This window comes from Dendropsophus ebraccatus, chromosome 14 (genome assembly GCF_027789765.1).
Source record: "Dendropsophus ebraccatus isolate aDenEbr1 chromosome 14, aDenEbr1.pat, whole genome shotgun sequence".
NCBI lineage: Eukaryota > Metazoa > Chordata > Amphibia > Anura > Hylidae > Dendropsophus > Dendropsophus ebraccatus.
This window is the reverse complement of record NC_091467.1, coordinates 5,572,634-5,592,505: the sequence shown is the minus strand read 5'-3', so window position 1 is coordinate 5,592,505 and position 19,872 is coordinate 5,572,634. Positions and strand designations below refer to the sequence as shown.

Genomic DNA, 19,872 nt, shown 5'->3' with positions numbered 1-19,872 from the left:
TGCTGCTATACTGTACAGTAACTTATATATCACATATCCAGCTGCTGTGTTATCAGGGTTATACAGTTACTATACATTATATACCACATGCTGCTATACTGTACAGTAACTTATATATCACATATCCAGCTGCTGTGTTATCAGGGTTATACAGTTACTATACATTATACACCACATACTGCTATACTGTACAGTAACATATATCACATATCCAGCTGCTGTGTTATCAGGGTTATACAGTTACTATACATTATAGATCACATGCTGATTGCTATACTGTACAGTAACATATATCACATATCCAGCTGCAGTGTTATCAGGGTTATACAGTTACTATACATTATATACCACATGCTGCTATACTGTACAGTAACTTATATATCACATATCCAGCTGCTGTGTTATCAGGGTTATACAGTTACTATACATTATATACCACATGCTGCTATACTGTACAGTAACTTATATATCACATATCCAGCTGCTGCTGTGTTATCAGGGTTATACAGTTACTATACATTATACACCACATTCTGATTGCTATACTGTACAGTAACTTATATATCACATATCCAGCTGCTGCAGTGTTATCAGGGTTATACAGTTACTACACATTATACACCACATGCTGCTATACTGTACAGTAACTTATATATCACATATCCAGTTGCTGCTGTGTTATCAGGAGTATACAGTTACTATACATTATACACCACATGCTGATTGCTATACTGTACAGTAACTTATATATCACATATCCAGCTGCTGTGTTATTAGGGGTATACAGTTACTATACATTATATACCACATGCTGATTGATTTACTATACAGTAACTTATATCACAGGTTCAGCTGCTTCTCATTGTTTAATCTCTTCTACATGTTATTCAGAATAATAATCAGTATATTTGGGGTGTGTAACCAATTGTCTGCAGATCAGTGATTTCTTATGGGAAAAATTGCTTTGGTTTAAGAGCAATTTGGATTACAAACGCCACCCTGGAACAAATTATGCTCCTAATCCAAGGCACCACTGTATGTATGTGTATACACATACATACAGTGTGTGTATATTATTCCACCCCTGCAGCTCCCACTTCTGGTCCAGTCTCTGAAGTGACAGGCCGCTCAGCCAATTACTGGTCGCTATGCTGTCCCCTCTTGGCCAGGGATTGTCACTTCAGAGATGTAAGAGAAACAGATTGCTGAACTCAGGGAGACCAGCCAAACGACAACACTGCCGGCTACTTCAGAGATGTGACCAGAAAGAAGCGAGCTGCAGCTGCTGGATGATGCCGGGGGAGCCTGGACAGCTAAGTAGTAACTGCACACTATCATCAGCCATAGGCCGCACTACCTACTGCCAGTCCATGTAATAAGGCCCAATGTCGCGCACAGAGTGACTGGGAGTTGCATCATCTTCACTAGGCGTTCGCTTCCTAAATATGATGGTAACAGATAGCGGTAGAGTCCATATAGGTCAAATCCTACACAACCGGCCTGGAGCTCCACACACACATACACAAACTAACACCAAGCCTACACTCCCAGCATCATCACTACACTACATCCTCACTAGGCTCGGCACCCCCACTTCCACACACCAGGCCCTGTGCTCCCCTCCACCCCCCAAACACACACACACCAGGCCTGCCATCCCACCACACCCAAAACATACAGATAGGGCTCACAATCTAAATTCACCTAACGGGGACAGGGACCAATAATTGGCAAAAACCTATGTACAGTGCTGCGGAATCAGTGTGCGCTATACAAATAACAGCATTATAATTCCACACAGTCCCCAGCGGTGAGGTGAAGCTGCATGGCGGCCCCTTGCAGCCCCTCCAGGTTTTATTTGCACCTTGCACGCTGTTAATGAAGTGTTAGTACATTGTGACTTCTCCTCAGTCTATAAATAGATTGGCGCGGCCCTTACGAGCAGTAAAACTCCTTCATTAGCGCCGTGATGATGAGAGCCGACGTCTCCCCCGGCAGCCGCTAAGCAGGATTAATGGGCGGCTCGTAATATAGGAAGTCGTCACATTTTATGCACTTGAGTAAACCAGAGCCGAGGTGTGATGTGTAACCACGCGGGGGACTTAAGGGGCCGCTGCCCGATACAGGTCACTCCACAGAGAAGCCGCTGCCCGATACAGGTCACTCCACAGAGAAGCCGCTGCCCGATACAGGTCACTCCACAGAGAAGCCGCTGCCCGATACAGGTCACTCCACAGAGAAGCCGCTGCCCGATACAGGTCACTCCACAGAGAAGCCGCTGCCTGATACAGGTCACTCCATACAGAAGCCACTGCCTGATACCCGGTATTTACTATCCTTACTGAGCTCAGGTCTCACATAACCACTGGGGTATTACGGGGCAGGTCTGTGACTATGGGGGATGTGACGTCAGCATTAGGGGAAACAGACGCAAATGATAAATTCTCCACAATAGTGTTATAAGAAGGTGATGAGGGGCGGCACACCTCACCGCACCGCACATCACCCGCTCTTACCTTGCCGTATCTGGAGGCGAATGTCCCGGTGAGTAGCGAGTGGAAGATAATTATCGTCTCATCCAAATCCCACACGAAGACGCGCTGCGACAAAGAGAGGAGCAGATGTTATTATAGAGTCCTGGAGAGCTGCTGCCAGACACCATGACCACACTGATTACCATCACACATCACCTCACACTGTACAGCTGCTGCCAGACACCATGACCACACTGATTACCATCACACATCACCTCACACTGTACAGCTGCTGCCAGACACCATGACCACACTGATTACCATCACACATCACCTCACACTGTACAGCTGCTGCAAGACACCATGACCACACTGATTACCATCACACATCACCTCACACTGTACAGCTGCTGCAAGACACCATGACCACACTGATTACCATCACACATCACCTCACACTGTACAGCTGCTGCCAGACACCATGACCGCACTGATTACCATCACACATCACTCTGCATCTCACACTGTACAGCTGCTGCCAGACACCATGACCGCACTGATTACCATCACACATTACCCTGCACCTCACACTGTACAGCTGCTGCCAGACACCATGACCGCACTGATTACCATCACACATTACCCTGCACCTCACACTGTACAGCTGCTGCCAGACACCATGACCGCACTGATTACCATCACACATCACTCTGCATCTCACACTGTACATGCATCAGGACAACGGGTCATAAGTACAGCAGGGGGCGCTGTGTTCACACTCAGACGGCTCTGGCAGGCACAGGGTTAATCTGGAGGATACTGTCAGATGATTTCACAGGTAGAAAACAAAACCGATTTTTTTTGCCATCGTGACATTTGCTGCCAAGATCTCTACAGGACATTCAGGATTAGATAGAAGAATCCTTTGTGCTGACGCCAATTCTCTGTAAACTGGTTTGTAAAGATGGAATATCCATGTGGAAAAGGCATTAAAGGGAAATGGGATTAGACCGCCTCCATGACAGACTCGCTCACTGCGCTCTGTACTGTGTCCGAGACTGAGAGACCGCACCGCAACCTGTTCTGTACTGTGTCCGAGACTGAGAGACCGCACCTCAACCTGTTCTGTACTGTGAGACTGAGAGACCACACCGCAACCTGTTCTGTACTGTGTCTGAGACTGAGAGACCGCACCGCAACCTGTTCTGTACTGTGTCCGAGACTGAGAGACCGCACCTCAACCTGTTCTGTACTGTGAGACTGAGAGACCGCACCGCAACCTGTTCTGTACTGTGTCCGAGACTGAGAGACCACACCGCAACCTGTTCTGTACTGTGTCCGAGACTGAGAGACCGCACCTCAACCTGTTCTGTACTGTGAGACTGAGAGACCGCACCTCAACCTGTTCTGTACTGTGAGACTGAGAGACCGCACCGCAACCTGTTCTGTACTGTGTCCGAGACTGAGAGACCGCACCGCAACCTGTTCTGTACTGTGTCTGAGACTGAGAGACCGCACCGCAACCTGTTCTGTACTGTGTCCGAGACTGAGAGACTGCACCTCAACCTGTTCTGTACTGTGTCCGAGACTGAGAGACCACACCGCAACCTGTTCTGTACTGTGTCCGAGACTGAAAGACCACACCGCAACCTGTTCTGTACTGTGTCCGAGACTAAGAGACCGCACCTCAACCTGCTCTGTACTGTGTCCGAGACTGAGAGACCGCACCTCAACCTGCTCTGTACTGTGTCCGAGACTGAGAGACCGCACCTCAACCTGTTCTGTACTGTGAGACTGAGAGACCGCACCTCAACCTGTTCTGTACTGTGTCCGAGACTGAGAGACCACACCGCAACCTGTTCTGTACTGTGTCCGAGACTGAGAGACCGCACCTCAACCTGCTCTGTACTGTGTCCGAGACTGAGAGACCGCACCTCAACCTGTTCTGTACTGTGAGACTGAGAGACCGCACCTCAACCTGTTCTGTACTGTGTCCGAGACTGAGAGACCACACCGCAACCTGTTCTGTACTGTGTCCGAGACTGAGAGACCGCACCTCAACCTGCTCTGTACTGTGTCCGAGACTGAGAGACCGCACCTCAACCTGTTCTGTACTGTGAGACTGAGAGACCGCACCTCAACCTGTTCTGTACTGTGTCCGAGACTGAGAGACCGCACCGCAACCTGTTCTGTACTGTGTCCAAGACTGAGAGACCGCACCTCAACCTGTTCTGTACTGTGTCCGAGACTGAGAGACCACACCGCAACCTGTTCTGTACTGTGTCCGAGACTGAGAGACCGCACCTCAACCTGTTCTGTACTGTGAGACTGAGAGACCGCACCTCAACCTGTTCTGTACTGTGTCCGAGACAGAGACCACACCGCAACCTGTTCTGTACTGTGTCCGAGACTGAGAGACCGCACCTCAACCTGCTCTGTACTGTGTCCGAGACTGAGAGACCGCACTGCAACCTGTTCTGTACTGTGTCCGAGACTGAGAGACCACACCTCAACCTGTTCTGTACTGTGTCCGAGACTGAGAGACCGCACCGCAACCTGTTCTGTACTGTGTCCGAGACTGAGAGACCGCACCTCAACCTGCTCTGTACTGTGTCCGAGACTGAGAAACCGCACCTCAACCTGTTCTGTACTGTGTCTGAGACTGAGAGACCACACCACAACCTGTTCTGTACTGTGTCCGAGACTGAGAGACCGCACCTCAACCTGTTCTGTACTGTGAGACTGAGAGACCGCACCTCAACCTGTTCTGTACTGTGTCCAAGACTGAGAGACCGCACCTCAACCTGTTCTGTACTGTGTCCGAGACTGAGAGACCGCACCGCAACCTGTTCTGTACTGTGTCCGAGACTGAGAGACCACACCGCAACCTGCTCTGTACTGTGTCCGAGACTGAGAGACCACACCGCAACCTGCTCTGTACTGTGTCCGAGACTGAGAGACCACACCGCAACCTGTTCTGTACTGTGTCCGAGACTGAGAGACCGCACCTCAACCTGCTCTGTACTGTGTCCGAGACTGAGAGACCGCACTGCAACCTGTTCTGTACTGTGTCCGAGACTGAGAGACCACACCGCAACCTGCTCTGTACTGTGTCCGAGACTGAGAGACCACACCGCAACCTGCTCTGTACTGTGTCCGAGACTGAGAGACCGCACCTCAACCTGCTCTGTACTGTGTCCGAGACTGAGAGACCGCACTGCAACCTGTTCTGTACTGTGTCCGAGACTGAGAGACCGCACTGCAACCTGTAGAATATAGAATTATGTATGTATATATGTAATGATGTATATATGTGTAATGATGTGTGTATAATGATGTATTTATGTATGTGTGTGTAATAAAGTGTGTGTAATGATGCATGTGTGTGTGATGATGTATGTGTGTATGTATGTATATATGTAATGATGTATGTGTGTATGTATGTATGTGTGTATATATATATATATATATATATATATATATATACACAGAGAGAGAGAGAAATATGTATGTATATATGTAATGATGTATGTGTGTATGTATGTATATATAGAATTATGTATGTATATATGTAATGATGTATGTGTGTGTAATAATGTACGTGTGATCAGTTCCTATGGGCCTGTCTGATCTCCTGTATACTGACCGTCACCTATGAGGATAATATGGGTTACCGTCCTATCAGTCAGACGTCTAGTTGATGCAGACGCTTACCTCGATCTCATTGTCCACAGTGGGGGAGGGCTCGTTGTTTCGTTTGGACCTTCCTCGTAACTTGACGTGTTGCCTGTCGGTTTCGGAATCTTTCACCGGGGTGGAGGGACCATTGTGAGAGTTATAATCTCCTGCAGAGAAGCCATTAAGAGTATAACTACATGTGCGACCCTTGGATGTGCCCCCCCTCCCTGCTGCGGACTCACACTCACCTGACAGGGACTCCGAGCTCTGGTTGGAGATATGGTGGGAGGCTTCCTGCAGGGAGTAGGTGGTGGTGGGGATGGCGCTCGGGCTGATGTTGTTGCTGGGGACGTAAGGGGAGTTGTAGGACGCGCTATAGTACTGGGCGTACTGTCCTTGGCTAAAGCCGGGATAAGAGGAATATTCCTATAATGAGGGAGTAGACTGTAATATAACGCACCGCCTGGATACATTATAGTCATCAGCAGCAGCAGCAAGGCAGAGGTAAGAGGAGACCATCACTTCTTACACAGAGTGCTGGCAATCTTATAACACGGCAGATACCCGGGGGTCAGCCTCTGCCTCCTTATCCTAGTGATTGTGGGGGTCCCAGCACCCAGATACCATTGTGGGGGGTCCCAGCACCCAGATACCATTGTGGGGGGGGGGTCTCTGCACCCAGACACCATTGTGGGGGGGGTCTCAGCACCCAGATACCATTGTGGGGGGGGGGGGGGGTCTCAGCACCCAGATACCATTGTGGGGGGGGGATTCTCAGCACCCAGATACCATTGTGGGGGGGGGGGGGTCTCAGCACCCAGATACCATTGTGGGGGGTCCCAGCAACCAGATACCATTGTGTGTGTGTGTGGGGGCACGGACCCCCCCCAGATACCATTGTGGGGGGGGTCTCTGCACCCAGATACCATTGTGGGGGGGGGGGGGGGGGTCTCAGCACCCAGATACCATTGTGTGTGTGTGGGGGGGGGGGGTCTCAGCACCCAGATACCATTGTGGGGGGGGGGGGGTCTCAGCACCCAGATACCATTGTGAGGGGTCCCAGCAACCAGATACCATTGTGTGTGTGTAAGTGTGTGGGGGGGGGGGGGTCCGTGCCCCCAGATACCATTATGGGGGTCTCTGCCCCCAGATACCATTGTGAGGGGTCCCAGCAACCAGATACCATTGTGTGTGTGTGTGTGTGTGTGGGGGGGGTCCGTGCCCCCAGATACCATTATGGGGGTCTCTGCCCCCAGATACCATTGTGGGGGGGTCTCAGCACCCAGATACCATTATGGGGGGTCCCAGCACCCAGATACCATTGTGTGTGGGGGGGTCTCTGCACCCAGATACCATTGTGTGTGGGGGGGTCTCTGCACCCAGATACCATTGTGTGTGTGGGGGGGGGGTCTCTGCACCCAGATACCATTGTGTGTGTGGGGGGGGGTCTCTGCACCCAGATACCATTGTTGGGGGGGGGTCTCTGCACCCAGATACCATTGTGGGGGGGGGTCTCTGCACTCAGATACCCTTGTGGGGGAAGTCTCTGCACCCAGATACCCTTGTGGGGGGTGTCTCTGCACCCAGATACCATTGTGGGGTGTCTCTGCACCCAGATACCATTGTGGGGGGGGTCTCTGCACCCAGATACCATTGGGGGGGGGGGGTCTCAGCACCCAGATACCATTGGGGGGGGGGGGGAGGGGTCTCAGCACCAAGAATACCAAGGACCAAGGACCAAGAATACCATGGCTACCAATAGGGGGCGCCTCACCTGATGGAGACCGCTGAAGCTGCTGGGGTTAGTAAGGCCATTGGCTCCCTGGTAGATTCCTGAAGGACCTGCGGGAAAAGAGAACAACACTATAAGATTCACTTTGGATCATCAAGCCGAGGCCCAGAGTGTATGCATGTGATTGACATTATAGGCGAGTATCAGAGGCGGAGCAATGACCCCCAACCAGTGGGGGCTGTCAGGGCATGCTGGGAATTGTGGTTTACTGGAGTACCACAGGTTGTTCTATAGGTAAATGATCCCCCAATGTAGTTCTCCTGTTGTTGCAGAACTACAACTCTCATCCTACAGTTTATGCAGTAACAACTCTCATCATCTCTGGCCGTGATGTGCAGGAACGGAGGGATTGTTCAGCAGATCAGTCATTGTCCTACTACATTAGAGCCCCAGTTACTGACATTTCCAGCTCCGCAGGGATCACCCAGCCGCTGGAGGAGAGTTGGGGGGGTCTCCTGGACCGAACCTCATACAACTGTTACAGGACACCGGGGAGACTGGGCAGAGACGAGCGGCACAGGACACTGAGGAGACTGGGCAGAGACGAGCGGCACAGGACACTGAGGAGACTGGGCAGAGACGAGCGGCACAGGACACTGAGGAGACGGGGCAGAGACGAGCGGCACAGGACACTGAGGAGACGGGGCAGAGACGAGCGGCACAGGACACCAAGGAGACTAGCGGCACAGGACACCAGGGAGACTAGCGGCACAGGACACCAGGGAGACTAGCGGCACAGGACACCAGGGAGACTAGCGGCACAGGACACCAGGGAGACTAGCGGCACAGGACACCAGGGAGACTAGCGGCACAGGACACCAGGGAGACTAGCGGCACAGGACACCAGGGAGACTAGCGGCACAGGACACCAGGGAGACTAGCGGCACAGGACACCAGGGAGACTAGCGGCACAGGACACCAGGGAGACTAGCGGCACAGGACACCAGGGAGACTAGCGGCACAGGACACCAGGGAGACTAGCGGCACAGGACACCAGGGAGACTAGCGGCACAGGACACCAGGGAGACTAGCGGCACAGGACACCAGGGAGACTAGCGGCACAGGACACCAGGGAGACTAGCGGCACAGGACACCAGGGAGACTAGCGGCACAGGACACCAGGGAGACTAGCGGCACAGGACACCAGGGAGACTAGCGGCACAGGACACCAGGGAGACTAGCGGCACAGGACACCAGGGAGACTAGCGGCACAGGACACCAGGGAGACTAGCGGCACAGGACACCAGGGAGACTAGCGGCACAGGACACCAGGGAGACTAGCGGCACAGGACACCAGGGAGACTAGCGGCACAGGACACCAGGGAGACTAGCGGCACAGGACACCAGGGAGACTAGCGGCACAGGACACCAGGGAGACTAGCGGCACAGGACACCAGGGAGACTAGCGGCACAGGACACCAGGGAGACTAGCGGCACAGGACACCAGGGAGACTAGCGGCACAGGACACCAGGGAGACTAGCGGCACAGGACACCAGGGAGACTAGCGGCACAGAACACCAGGGAGACTAGCGGCACAGGACACCAGGGAGACTAGCGGCACAGGACACCAGGGAGACTAGCGGCACAGGACACAGGGGAGAAGGGGCAGAGACAAGTGGCACAGGACACAGGGGAGAAGGGGCAGAGACTAGCGGCACAGGACACAGGGGAGAAGGGGCAGAGACTAGCGGCACAGGACACAGGGGAGAAGGGGCAGAGATGAGCGGCACAGGGCACCAGGGAAGCAGAGCAGAGACAAGCAGCACAGGGCACCAGGGAGGCAGAGCAGAGACAAGCAGCACAGGGCACCAGGGAGGCAGAGCAGAGACAAGCAGCACAGGGCACCAGGGAGGCAGAGCAGAGACAAGCAGCACAGGGCACCAGGGAAGCAGAGCAGAGACAAGCAGCACAGGGCACCAGGGAGGCAGAGCAGAGACAAGCAGCACAGGGCACCAGGGAGGCAGAGCAGAGATGAGTGGCACAGGACACCAGGGAGGCAGAGCAGAGACAAGCAGCACAGGGCACCAGAGAGGCAGAGCAGAGACAAGCAGCACAGGGCACCAGAGAGGCAGAGCAGAGACAAGCAGCACAGGGCACCAGGGAAGCAGAGCAGAGACAAGCAGCACAGGGCACCAGGGAGGCAGAGCAGAGATGAGCGGCACAGGACACCAGGGAGGCAGAGCAGAGACGAGCAGCACAGGGCACCAGAGAGGCAGAGCAGAGATGAGCGGCACAGGACACCAGGGAGGCAGAGCAGAGACAAGCAGCACAGGGCACCAGGGAGGCAGAGCAGAGACAAGCAGCACAGGGCACCAGGGAGGCAGAGCAGAGACAAGCAGCACAGGGCACCAGGGAGGCAGAGCAGAGACAAGCAGCACAGGGCACCAGGGAGGCAGAGCAGAGACAAGCAGCACAGGGCACCAGGGAGGCAGAGCAGAGACAAGCAGCACAGGGCACCAGGGAGGCAGAGCAGAGACAAGCAGCACAGGGCACCAGGGAGGCAGAGCAGAGACAAGCAGCACAGGGCACCGGGGAGGCAGAGCAGAGACAAGCAGCACAGGGCACCAGGGAGGCAGAGCAGAGACAAGCAGCACAGGGCACCAGGGAGGCAGAGCAGAGACAAGCAGCACAGGGCACCAGGGAGGCAGAGCAGAGACAAGCAGCACAGGGCACCAGGGAGGCAGAGCAGAGACAAGCAGCACAGGGCACCAGGGAAGCAGAGCAGAGACAAGCAGCACAGGGCACCAAAGAGAAGAGGCACAGCACACTGGGGAGATTCAGCAAAAACAAGCGGAAAAGACACCGGGAAGACCAGGCAGAGACAAGCGGCACAAAACTCCGGAAAATGTGAGGGTTATGTCGGGTTTTAAAGGGACACGGCCACTTTTCGGTTGTAAAGCACAAAATGACTATTGTGTTGTGTTTTGGACATTTTTGTGGCACACAATGTTCGTAACAAGAAAGTGAGTGGGAAAACTGGTAACAGGTTAGTATATCAGGGCCGTGTCCCCAGCCGCTCCGACTGGAAGAGTCTCCCATAGGATTCCCTATAAGATGGCGGATTATCTGGGGAATGAGCAGCTGAAAAAACGCTGGCGGCAGCAGCAGCAGGTGGCGGTGGGGGTGATCCCTCCAGGACAGATCCCTGCACCCATCCATAGCCCAGGACGCTGCTCAGGGGGCATCGGTAACACTTCACCCCAGACAATACCTCATATAAAAGCCCCATTGTCCCCCGGCGGGCGATAATGTGCTTCTCTATGGTTTTATGATGCTGGCAGGAACTGCACCGCTCTGGGCAATTAACAGTATTTGTGCTTGGCAGGAGAAGTCAGCGGCGCATCGAGTTATAAATCCGTCATTCAACGCCGCAACGCCAAGATTTATTTACTTTACAGGGATAAGAAGGAAAAGGGTTTATAGAGAAGGGTTTACCCAGAATGCCTGCACATACGGGGGGGGGGGGGGGGGGGGGGGGGGAACGCAACTCATACCACAGTGGTGATGTGATCCTGGGGGTGGGGCTGTGACTACCTCTTTATACACAGGATACACAGGGGGCGGGGCTGTGACTACCCCTCTATACACATGATATATAGGGGCGGGGCTGTGACTACCTCTTTATACACAGGCAGTTACAGCAGGTGTTTGGATAAGGACTGGGCTCAGCAGCTAGCACTCTCAGTATCTCAGTATTATAGACACACTAAGAGCCTAATGACTTGTGCTCCTAATTAATAAACGGAAGGGGGGGGGGGATAATGGCAATTGGCCCCTGTGATGATATTAGCAGGGGCCCTGGAGAGGAGTGCAGAGTACACTATGTGATTCTGGATGGTCTCCACCCTGGTAATGACAGATCGAGGCAGCCTGCTTCCCTCTACACCTCGTTCTGGCTGTGCCGCCATATAATGTGATTAGCAGAGAAAGTTACTGATCCTCCCCCCAATACACTGCTACATACAGTACATGTCCTTCCTTACAGCACCACAGTACACCACCACACATACAACACGTTACTGTCACACAGATTATACAAGACCTCTCCGCATAAATACCTGGACCCCCAGAGTACACACGGGCCCAGAGCCCCCAGAGTACACACGGGCCCAGAGCCCCCAGAGTACACACGGGCCCAGAGCCCCCAGAGTACACACGGGCCCAGAGCCCCCAGAGTACACACGGGCCCAGAGCCCCCAGAGTACACACGGGCCCAGAGCCCCCAGAGTATACACAGGCCCAGAGCCCCCAGAGTACACACAGTAACACATGACACACAGTACAGGGTGCACACAGTAATGTCATCCTCACACTGGAGGAGACACATGACACAGTACAGGGTGCACACAGTAATGTCATCCTCACACTGGAGGGGACACATGACACACAGTACAGGGTGCACACAGTAATGTCATCCTCACACTGGAGGAGACACATGACACAGTACAGGGTGCACACAGTAATGTCATCCTCACACTGGAGGAGACACATGACACAGTACAGGGTGCACACAGTAATGTCATCCTCACACTGGAGGAGACACATGACACAGTACAGGGTGCACACAGTAATGTCATCCTCACACTGGAGGGGACACATGACACAGTACAGGGTGCACACAGTAATGTCATCCTCACACTGGAGGGGACACATGACACACAGCACAGGGTGCACACAGTAATGTCATCCTCACACTGGAGGGGACACATGACACAGTACAGGGTGCACACAGTAATGTCATCCTCACACTGGAGGGGACACATGACACAGTACAGGGTGCACACAGTAATGTCATCCTCACACTGGAGGGGACACATGACACACAGCACAGGGTGCACACAGTAATGTCATCCTCACACTGGAGGGGACACATGACACACTGCACAGGGTGCACACAGTAATGTCATCCTCACACTGGAGGGGACACATGACACACAGCACAGGGTGCACACAGTAATGTCATCCTCACACTGGAGGGGACACATGACACACAGCACAGGGTGCACACAGTAATGTCATCCTCACACTGGAGGGGACACATGACACAGTACAGGGTGCACACAGTAATGTCATCCTCACACTGGAGGGGACACATGACACTGCACAGGGTGCACACAGTAATGTCATCCTCACACTGGAGGGGACACATGACAGTACAGGGTGCACACAGTAATGTCATCCTCACACTGGAAGGGACACATGACACACAGCACAGGGTGCACACAGTAATGTCATCCTCACACTGGAGGGGACACATGACACAGTACAGGGTGCACACAGTAATGTCATCCTCACACTGGAGGAGACACATGACACAGTACAGGGTGCACACAGTAATGTCATCCTCACACTGGAGGAGACACATGACACACAGCACAGGGTGCACACAGTAATGTCATCCTCACACTGGAGGGGACACATGACACAGCACAGGGTGCACACAGTAATGTCATCCTCACACTGGAGGGGACACATGACACACAGCACAGGGTGCACACAGTAATGTCATCCTCACACTGGAGTGGACACATGACACAGTACAGGGTGCACACAGTAATGTCATCCTCACACTGGAGGGGACACATGACACAGTACAGGGTGCACACAGTAATGTCATCCTCACACTGGAGGGGACACATGACACTGCACAGGGTGCACACAGTAATGTCATCCTCACACTGGAGGGGACACATGACAGTACAGGGTGCACACAGTAATGTCATCCTCACACTGGAAGGGACACATGACACACAGCACAGGGTGCACACAGTAATGTCATCCTCACACTGGAGGGGACACATGACACAGTACAGGGTGCACACAGTAATGTCATCCTCACACTGGAGGAGACACATGACACACAGCACAGGGTGCACACAGTAATGTCATCCTCACACTGGAGGGGACACATGACACAGTACAGGGTGCACACAGTAATGTCATCCTCACACTGGAGGAGACACATGACACAGTACAGGGTGCACACAGTAATGTCATCCTCACACTGGAGGAGACACATGACACACAGCACAGGGTGCACACAGTAATGTCATCCTCACACTGGAGGGGACACATGACACAGCACAGGGTGCACACAGTAATGTCATCCTCACACTGGAGGGGACACATGACACACAGCACAGGGTGCACACAGTAATGTCATCCTCACACTGGAGTGGACACATGACACAGTACAGGGTGCACACAGTAATGTCATCCTCACACTGGAGGGGACACATGACACAGTACAGGGTGCACACAGTAATGTCATCCTCACACTGGAGGGGACACATTACTGCATTATTTCTGGAAAGAATAGGACGGATGAAACCACAGCGGCGGCGGCTGTGTCGGTAGAGCGGAGCGGGATCTCACGCACCATTATTACTGGAGCATTAATTGTACTGTAGGACGTGTGATGTGACCCCTCACAAATGAGGCCTCCATATACCCGCAGGACGTTCTCTGGGGCTTAACATTCAGCTATGCCGCCATAATCTGAGACTAAATCTAATGTAAACCATATGTGCTGTAAAAAGAGCAAAAACAGACTGATTTTATGGAGAGTTGGGTTTTATGAAGCAAACCTGGAGGCGGCTTATTCCTTACTAGTTACTGGAGAGAAGTATATAGTGGCGTGATGACACGTCTCCGCATCCTGTATACATCGCTCTGTACTGATCCCGTATCCTGTAACCTCTGCAGATATTCCTGCGCTACCTCCTATGTTTCCTTCTCAGATATGGACACTGAAGGGATCCCTGATGCCGATCCCATCTATGGCCTGTGAGCTGTGCGGGGGGGATGGACCATGGGGGTCCTATATACTATTGTGTAGTTACAGAGCTACATCTCTCCAGACGACCTCATCCAAGGGGTGGCGCTGTGGCTGAGGATCAGGTCGTTGTCGGAGATGTTTGGGGAAGCTAGCGCGCACTACCTTCGCTCTCTAGATGCGATCTGCAGCCACCGGGCCTGGTTTGCATTAATAGAAGGTCAGAGGTTAAACACAGCAGAAGTGAAGGAATTTCAGTGAGCCTGACTGAGGCCTCTGCCACAACATGGCCGCTCACAGGAACTGCCAGGTTAAGTAACTCGCCGGGACCCGTGAAGTAAACGTCAGGGCGTCAGGAGACGCATCACTAACAGCGCAGTCCCGAGAGGGGGCAGAGCGCTATACACAGGCTGGAGGAGGTGTCGCTGTCACTGAGCAAGAGCTGCAGGCGGACACCAAGCTCTGAGCCTAAATACAGAGATAGAGGACCTCATTCTACATTACAGGTCATGTTAATAACCTACCATATGCCATCCTAAGGACACCCTTAGAGCTGCACTCACTATTCTGCTGTTACATCATGTCTTATCCTCCGGAGCTGCACTCACTATTCTGCTCTTACATCATGTCTCATCCTCCGGAGCTGCACTCACTATTCTGTTACATCATGTCTCATCCTCCGGAGCTGCTCTCACTATTCTGCTCTTACATCATGTCTCCTCCTCCGGAGCTGCACTCACTATTCTGCTCTTACATCATGTCTTATCCTCCGGAGCTGCACTCACTATTCTGCTCTTACATCATGTCTCATCCTCCGGAGCTGCTCTCACTATTCTGCTCTCACATCATGTCTCATCCTCCGGAGCTGCACTCACTATTCTGCTGTTACATCATGTCTTATCCTCCGGAGCTGCACTCACTATTCTGCTCTTACATCATGTCTCATCCTCCGGAGCTGCTCTCACTATTCTGCTCTCACATCATGTCTCATCCTCCGGAGCTGCACTCACTATTCTGCTGTTACATCATGTCTTATCCTCCGGAGCTGCACTCACTATTCTGCTGTTACATCATGTCTTATCCTCCGGAGCTGCACTCACTATTCTGTTACATCATGTCTCATCCTCCGGAGCTGCACTCACTATTCTGTTACATCATGTCTCATCCTCCGGAGCTGCTCTCACTATTCTACAGTTACATCATGTCTCATCCTCCAGAGCGGCACTCACTATTCTGCTGTTACATCATGTCTCATCCTCCAGAGCGGCACTCACTATTCTGCTGTTACATCATGTCTCATCCTCCAGAGCTGCAATTACTATTCTGCTCTTACATCATGTCATTCTTAGAAACACACGTTCTAATGGGTATTTAAAAGTAATTGTATAATATGGGTCTTTTTTTTACCTTTATCTTTATTTATCTCTTAACCCAAGCAAAAAATACACTCAAAGCTTTATATATGAGTTTATTTTATACCGAAGAAACAAAGAAAAAAAGGCTTGTGCTAAATCCTTCATTTATTTTCAGATAAAAAAAAACTTTATAAAAAATAGTATATATCACATATTCCAAAGGTTACAACATGGCGTCCTACAAACACACAGCCTATAGTATATCATATACCGGCTGAAACAACCAATGTTATGAATCAACATAAATATAAATTCATATAGGAAATATAAGAGGACCTCCTAAAATAGGAATAAAACAAAATTCTGGCCACTTCTTAAATCACACAGTAACCTATAATAAACTCATAGTGACTCACCCATGGCAGTGTGATGATGCGTAACCCCGGGGCATTTTGTAACCTTTGGAATACGTGATATATACTATTTTCTATAAAGTTTTTTATCTGAAAATAAATGAACGATGTTTAGCTTAAGCCTTTTTTTCTTTGGTATAAAAAAATCATGTCTTATTCTCCAGAGCTGCACTCACTATTCTGCTGTTACATCATTCCTCATCCTCCAGAGCTACACTCACTATTCTGCTCTTACATCATGTCTCATCCTCCAGAGCTGCCCTCACTACTCTGCTGTTACATCATGTCTTATTCTCCAGAGCTGCACTCACTATTCTGCTGCTACATCATGTCTCATCCTCCAGAGCTGCACTCATTATTCTGCTGTTACATCATGTCTCATCCTCCAGAGCGGAAGTCACTATTTTGCTGCTACATCATGTCTCATCCTCCAGAGCTGCACTCACTATTCTGCTGTTACATCATGTCTCATCCTCCAGAGCGGCAGTCACTATTCTGCTGCTACATCATGTCTCATCCTCCAGAGCGGCACTCACTATTCTGCTGCTACATCATGTCTCATCCTCCAGAGCGGCACTCCCTACTCTGCTGTTACATCATGTCTCATTCTCCAGAGCTGCACTCACTATTCTGCTGTTACATCATGTCTCATCCTCCAGAGCTGCACTCACTATTCTGCTGCTACATCATGTCTCATCCTCCAGAGCGGCACTCACTATTCTGCTGCTACATCATGTCTCATCCTCCAGAGCGGCACTCACTACTCTGCTGTTACATCATGTCTCATTCTCCAGAGCTGCACTCACTATTCTGCTGTTACATCATGTCTCATTCTCCAGAGCTGCACTCACTATTCTGCTGTTACATCATGTCTCATCCTCCAGAGCTGCTCTCACTATTCTGCTGTTACATCATGTCTCATCCTCCAGAGCTGCACTCACTATCCAGAATACTGGTTTGTTACTGCACCCAGCATGCACCTGATTTCCGGCATGGATATGTGAGCATTGGTGGCTGTGGCGCCTTGCAGTCACACCTGATATACGGGATGTGATACGGCTTCGCTGTCAGTACTAAGGAGTGGGAAGGTCTGCTCTGGGCCACATGGCGGCGGCTGCCATATACACATATATATGATCAGAGCGGAGCCCCCACCCCCTGCCGCGCTCTGGAGCTGATCCCTGGATTTTCCCCAATGAAGCTGAATAGTTTACATATGTTTGAAACTTCTGAATTTTCACCAGACAATCCCCACCCAAAGCTTTGGGAGCAGGAGTTCCCCTCACCCCATCCCCACCAGGGGGAGAAGATTACAGGGGCCTGATTGAATTACAGCCTGTGCGCTCCTCGGCGGTGACCCTGTCAGGACGGCCCCTCCTGGACTAATGTAGTGAACCATCACTGCCAGAGTCGCACTCGTCCGCCATAGGTCACTTATGGGTGGTAACCAGTCCCTGTCACCCAGCTTTCCTACAGCCCTGAACAGCTAATAGGATAGTGATAAGCACTAAACAATCCGACATGGTACCCATCCAGCGTGGTAGTGCTGAATTACCGGACAGACATAAATCTGGAATAAACAGGCTCTAGAACCAATCCAGATCATAAACGCAGCAATGGCATCTCTTTTCTTCCAGACTGCAAAGACTAAACAACTGTAACAAACCCTCAGCTGTGAGAAGTCCTAAAACCCAGCAACGATCAGACCTTCTTCAGGTGCCGAAACGCTCTCTGGATGTCTCCAGCTACTCAAGGGTTAACTTCAAGAAGAAAAACTACAGGTGATCATTCAGGGTAAAACAACAAGTCAGCGCAGAAGCTTCCACAACATGGCCGGAGGCACGGCTTTACCAACGGCCCCAAATAACTGTCATGTGAAGAGCCACAGGCAGCGCACATTCCGCTCTGATTATCGTCACACTGCTGACATCCTCTGTGCTGCTCTAAGACCTGAGGAGATCCAGGACTCACAATACATCGGGGATCTGCTGCACCCCAACAGCAAAATAAACACTTCTCTACACCCACACCCCCCCCTCAAGTGATAATCCTGCAGCGGTCCGGCTCTGATGATACGTGTGGTTATCCGTGTATCCTGGTCATGTGATAATCCTGCAGCGGTCCAGCTCTGATGATACGTGTGGTTATCTGTGTATCCGGGTCATGTGATAATCCTGCAGCGGTCCAGCTCTGATGATACGTGTGGTTATCTGTGTCATGTGATAATCCTGCAGCGGTCCGGCTCTGATGATACGTGTGGTTATCCGTGTCATGTGATAATCCTGCAGCGGTCCGGCTCTGATGATACGTGTGGTTATCTGTGTCATGTGATAATCCTGCAGCGGTCCGGCTCTGATGATACGTGTGGTTATCTGTGTCATGTGATAATCCTTCAGCGGTCCGGCTCTGATGATACGTGTGGTTATCCGTGTCATGTGATAATCCTGCAGCGGTCCGGCTCTGATGATACGTGTGGTTATCCGTGTCATGTGATAATCCTGCAGCGGTCCGGCTCTGATGATACCTGTGGTTATCTGTGTCATGTGATAATCCTGCAGCGGTCCGGCTCTGATGATACGTCTATCCGTGTATCAGGGTCATGTGATAATCCTGCAGCGGTCCGGCTCTGATGATACGTGTGGTTATCCGTGTATCTGGGTCATGTGATAATCCTGCAGCGGTCCGGCTCTGATGATACGTGTGGTTATCCGTGTCATGTGATAATCCTGCAGCGGTCCGGCTCTGATGATACGTGTGGTTATCCGTGTCATGTGATAATCCTGCAGCGGTCCGGCTCTGATGATACGTGTGGTTATCTGTGTCATGTGATAATCCTGCAGCGGTCCGGCTCTGATGATACGTCTCTCCGTGTATCAGGGTCATGTGATAATCCTGCAGCGGTCCGGCTCTGATGATACGTGTGGTTATCCGTGTATCTGGGTCATGTGATAATCCTGCAGCGGTCCAGCTCTGATGATACGTGTGGTTATCTGTGTCATGTGATAATCCTGCAGCGGTCCAGCTCTGATGATACGTGTGGTTATCTGTGTCATGTGATAATCCTGCAGCGGTCCGGCTCTGATGATACGTGTGGTTATCTGTGTCATGTGATAATCCTGCAGCGGTCCGGCTCTGATGATACGTGTGGTTATCCGTGTCATGTGATAATCCTGCAGCGGTCCGGCTCTGATGATACGTGTGGTTATCCGTGTCATGTGATAATCCTGCAGCGGTCCGGCTCTGATGATACGTGTGGTTATCTGTGTCATGTGATAATCCTGCAGCGGTCCGGCTCTGATGATACGTGTGGTTATCCGTGTCATGTGATAATCCTGCAGCGGTCCGGCTCTGATGATACGTGTGGTTATCTGTGTCATGTGATAA

General features: G+C 51.6%; 1 protein-coding gene across 6 annotated transcripts in view; it reads right to left on the bottom strand.

The window, feature by feature from the left end:
* EYA2 (EYA transcriptional coactivator and phosphatase 2) overlaps window positions 1-19,872 on the bottom strand; it is a 107,518-nt gene that overhangs the window by 19,607 nt on the left and 68,039 nt on the right. For all 6 annotated transcript variants that reach the window (XM_069952398.1, XM_069952397.1, XM_069952393.1 and 3 more), the window contains 4 exons: window positions 7,927-7,994; window positions 6,401-6,578; window positions 6,189-6,319; window positions 2,517-2,600 (listed from right to left, as the gene is read on the bottom strand). In XM_069952398.1, the coding sequence (XP_069808499.1) occupies window positions 2,517-2,600; window positions 6,189-6,319; window positions 6,401-6,578; window positions 7,927-7,994 (461 nt within the window). The remainder of the gene's footprint in view (window positions 1-2,516; window positions 2,601-6,188; window positions 6,320-6,400; window positions 6,579-7,926; window positions 7,995-19,872) is intronic.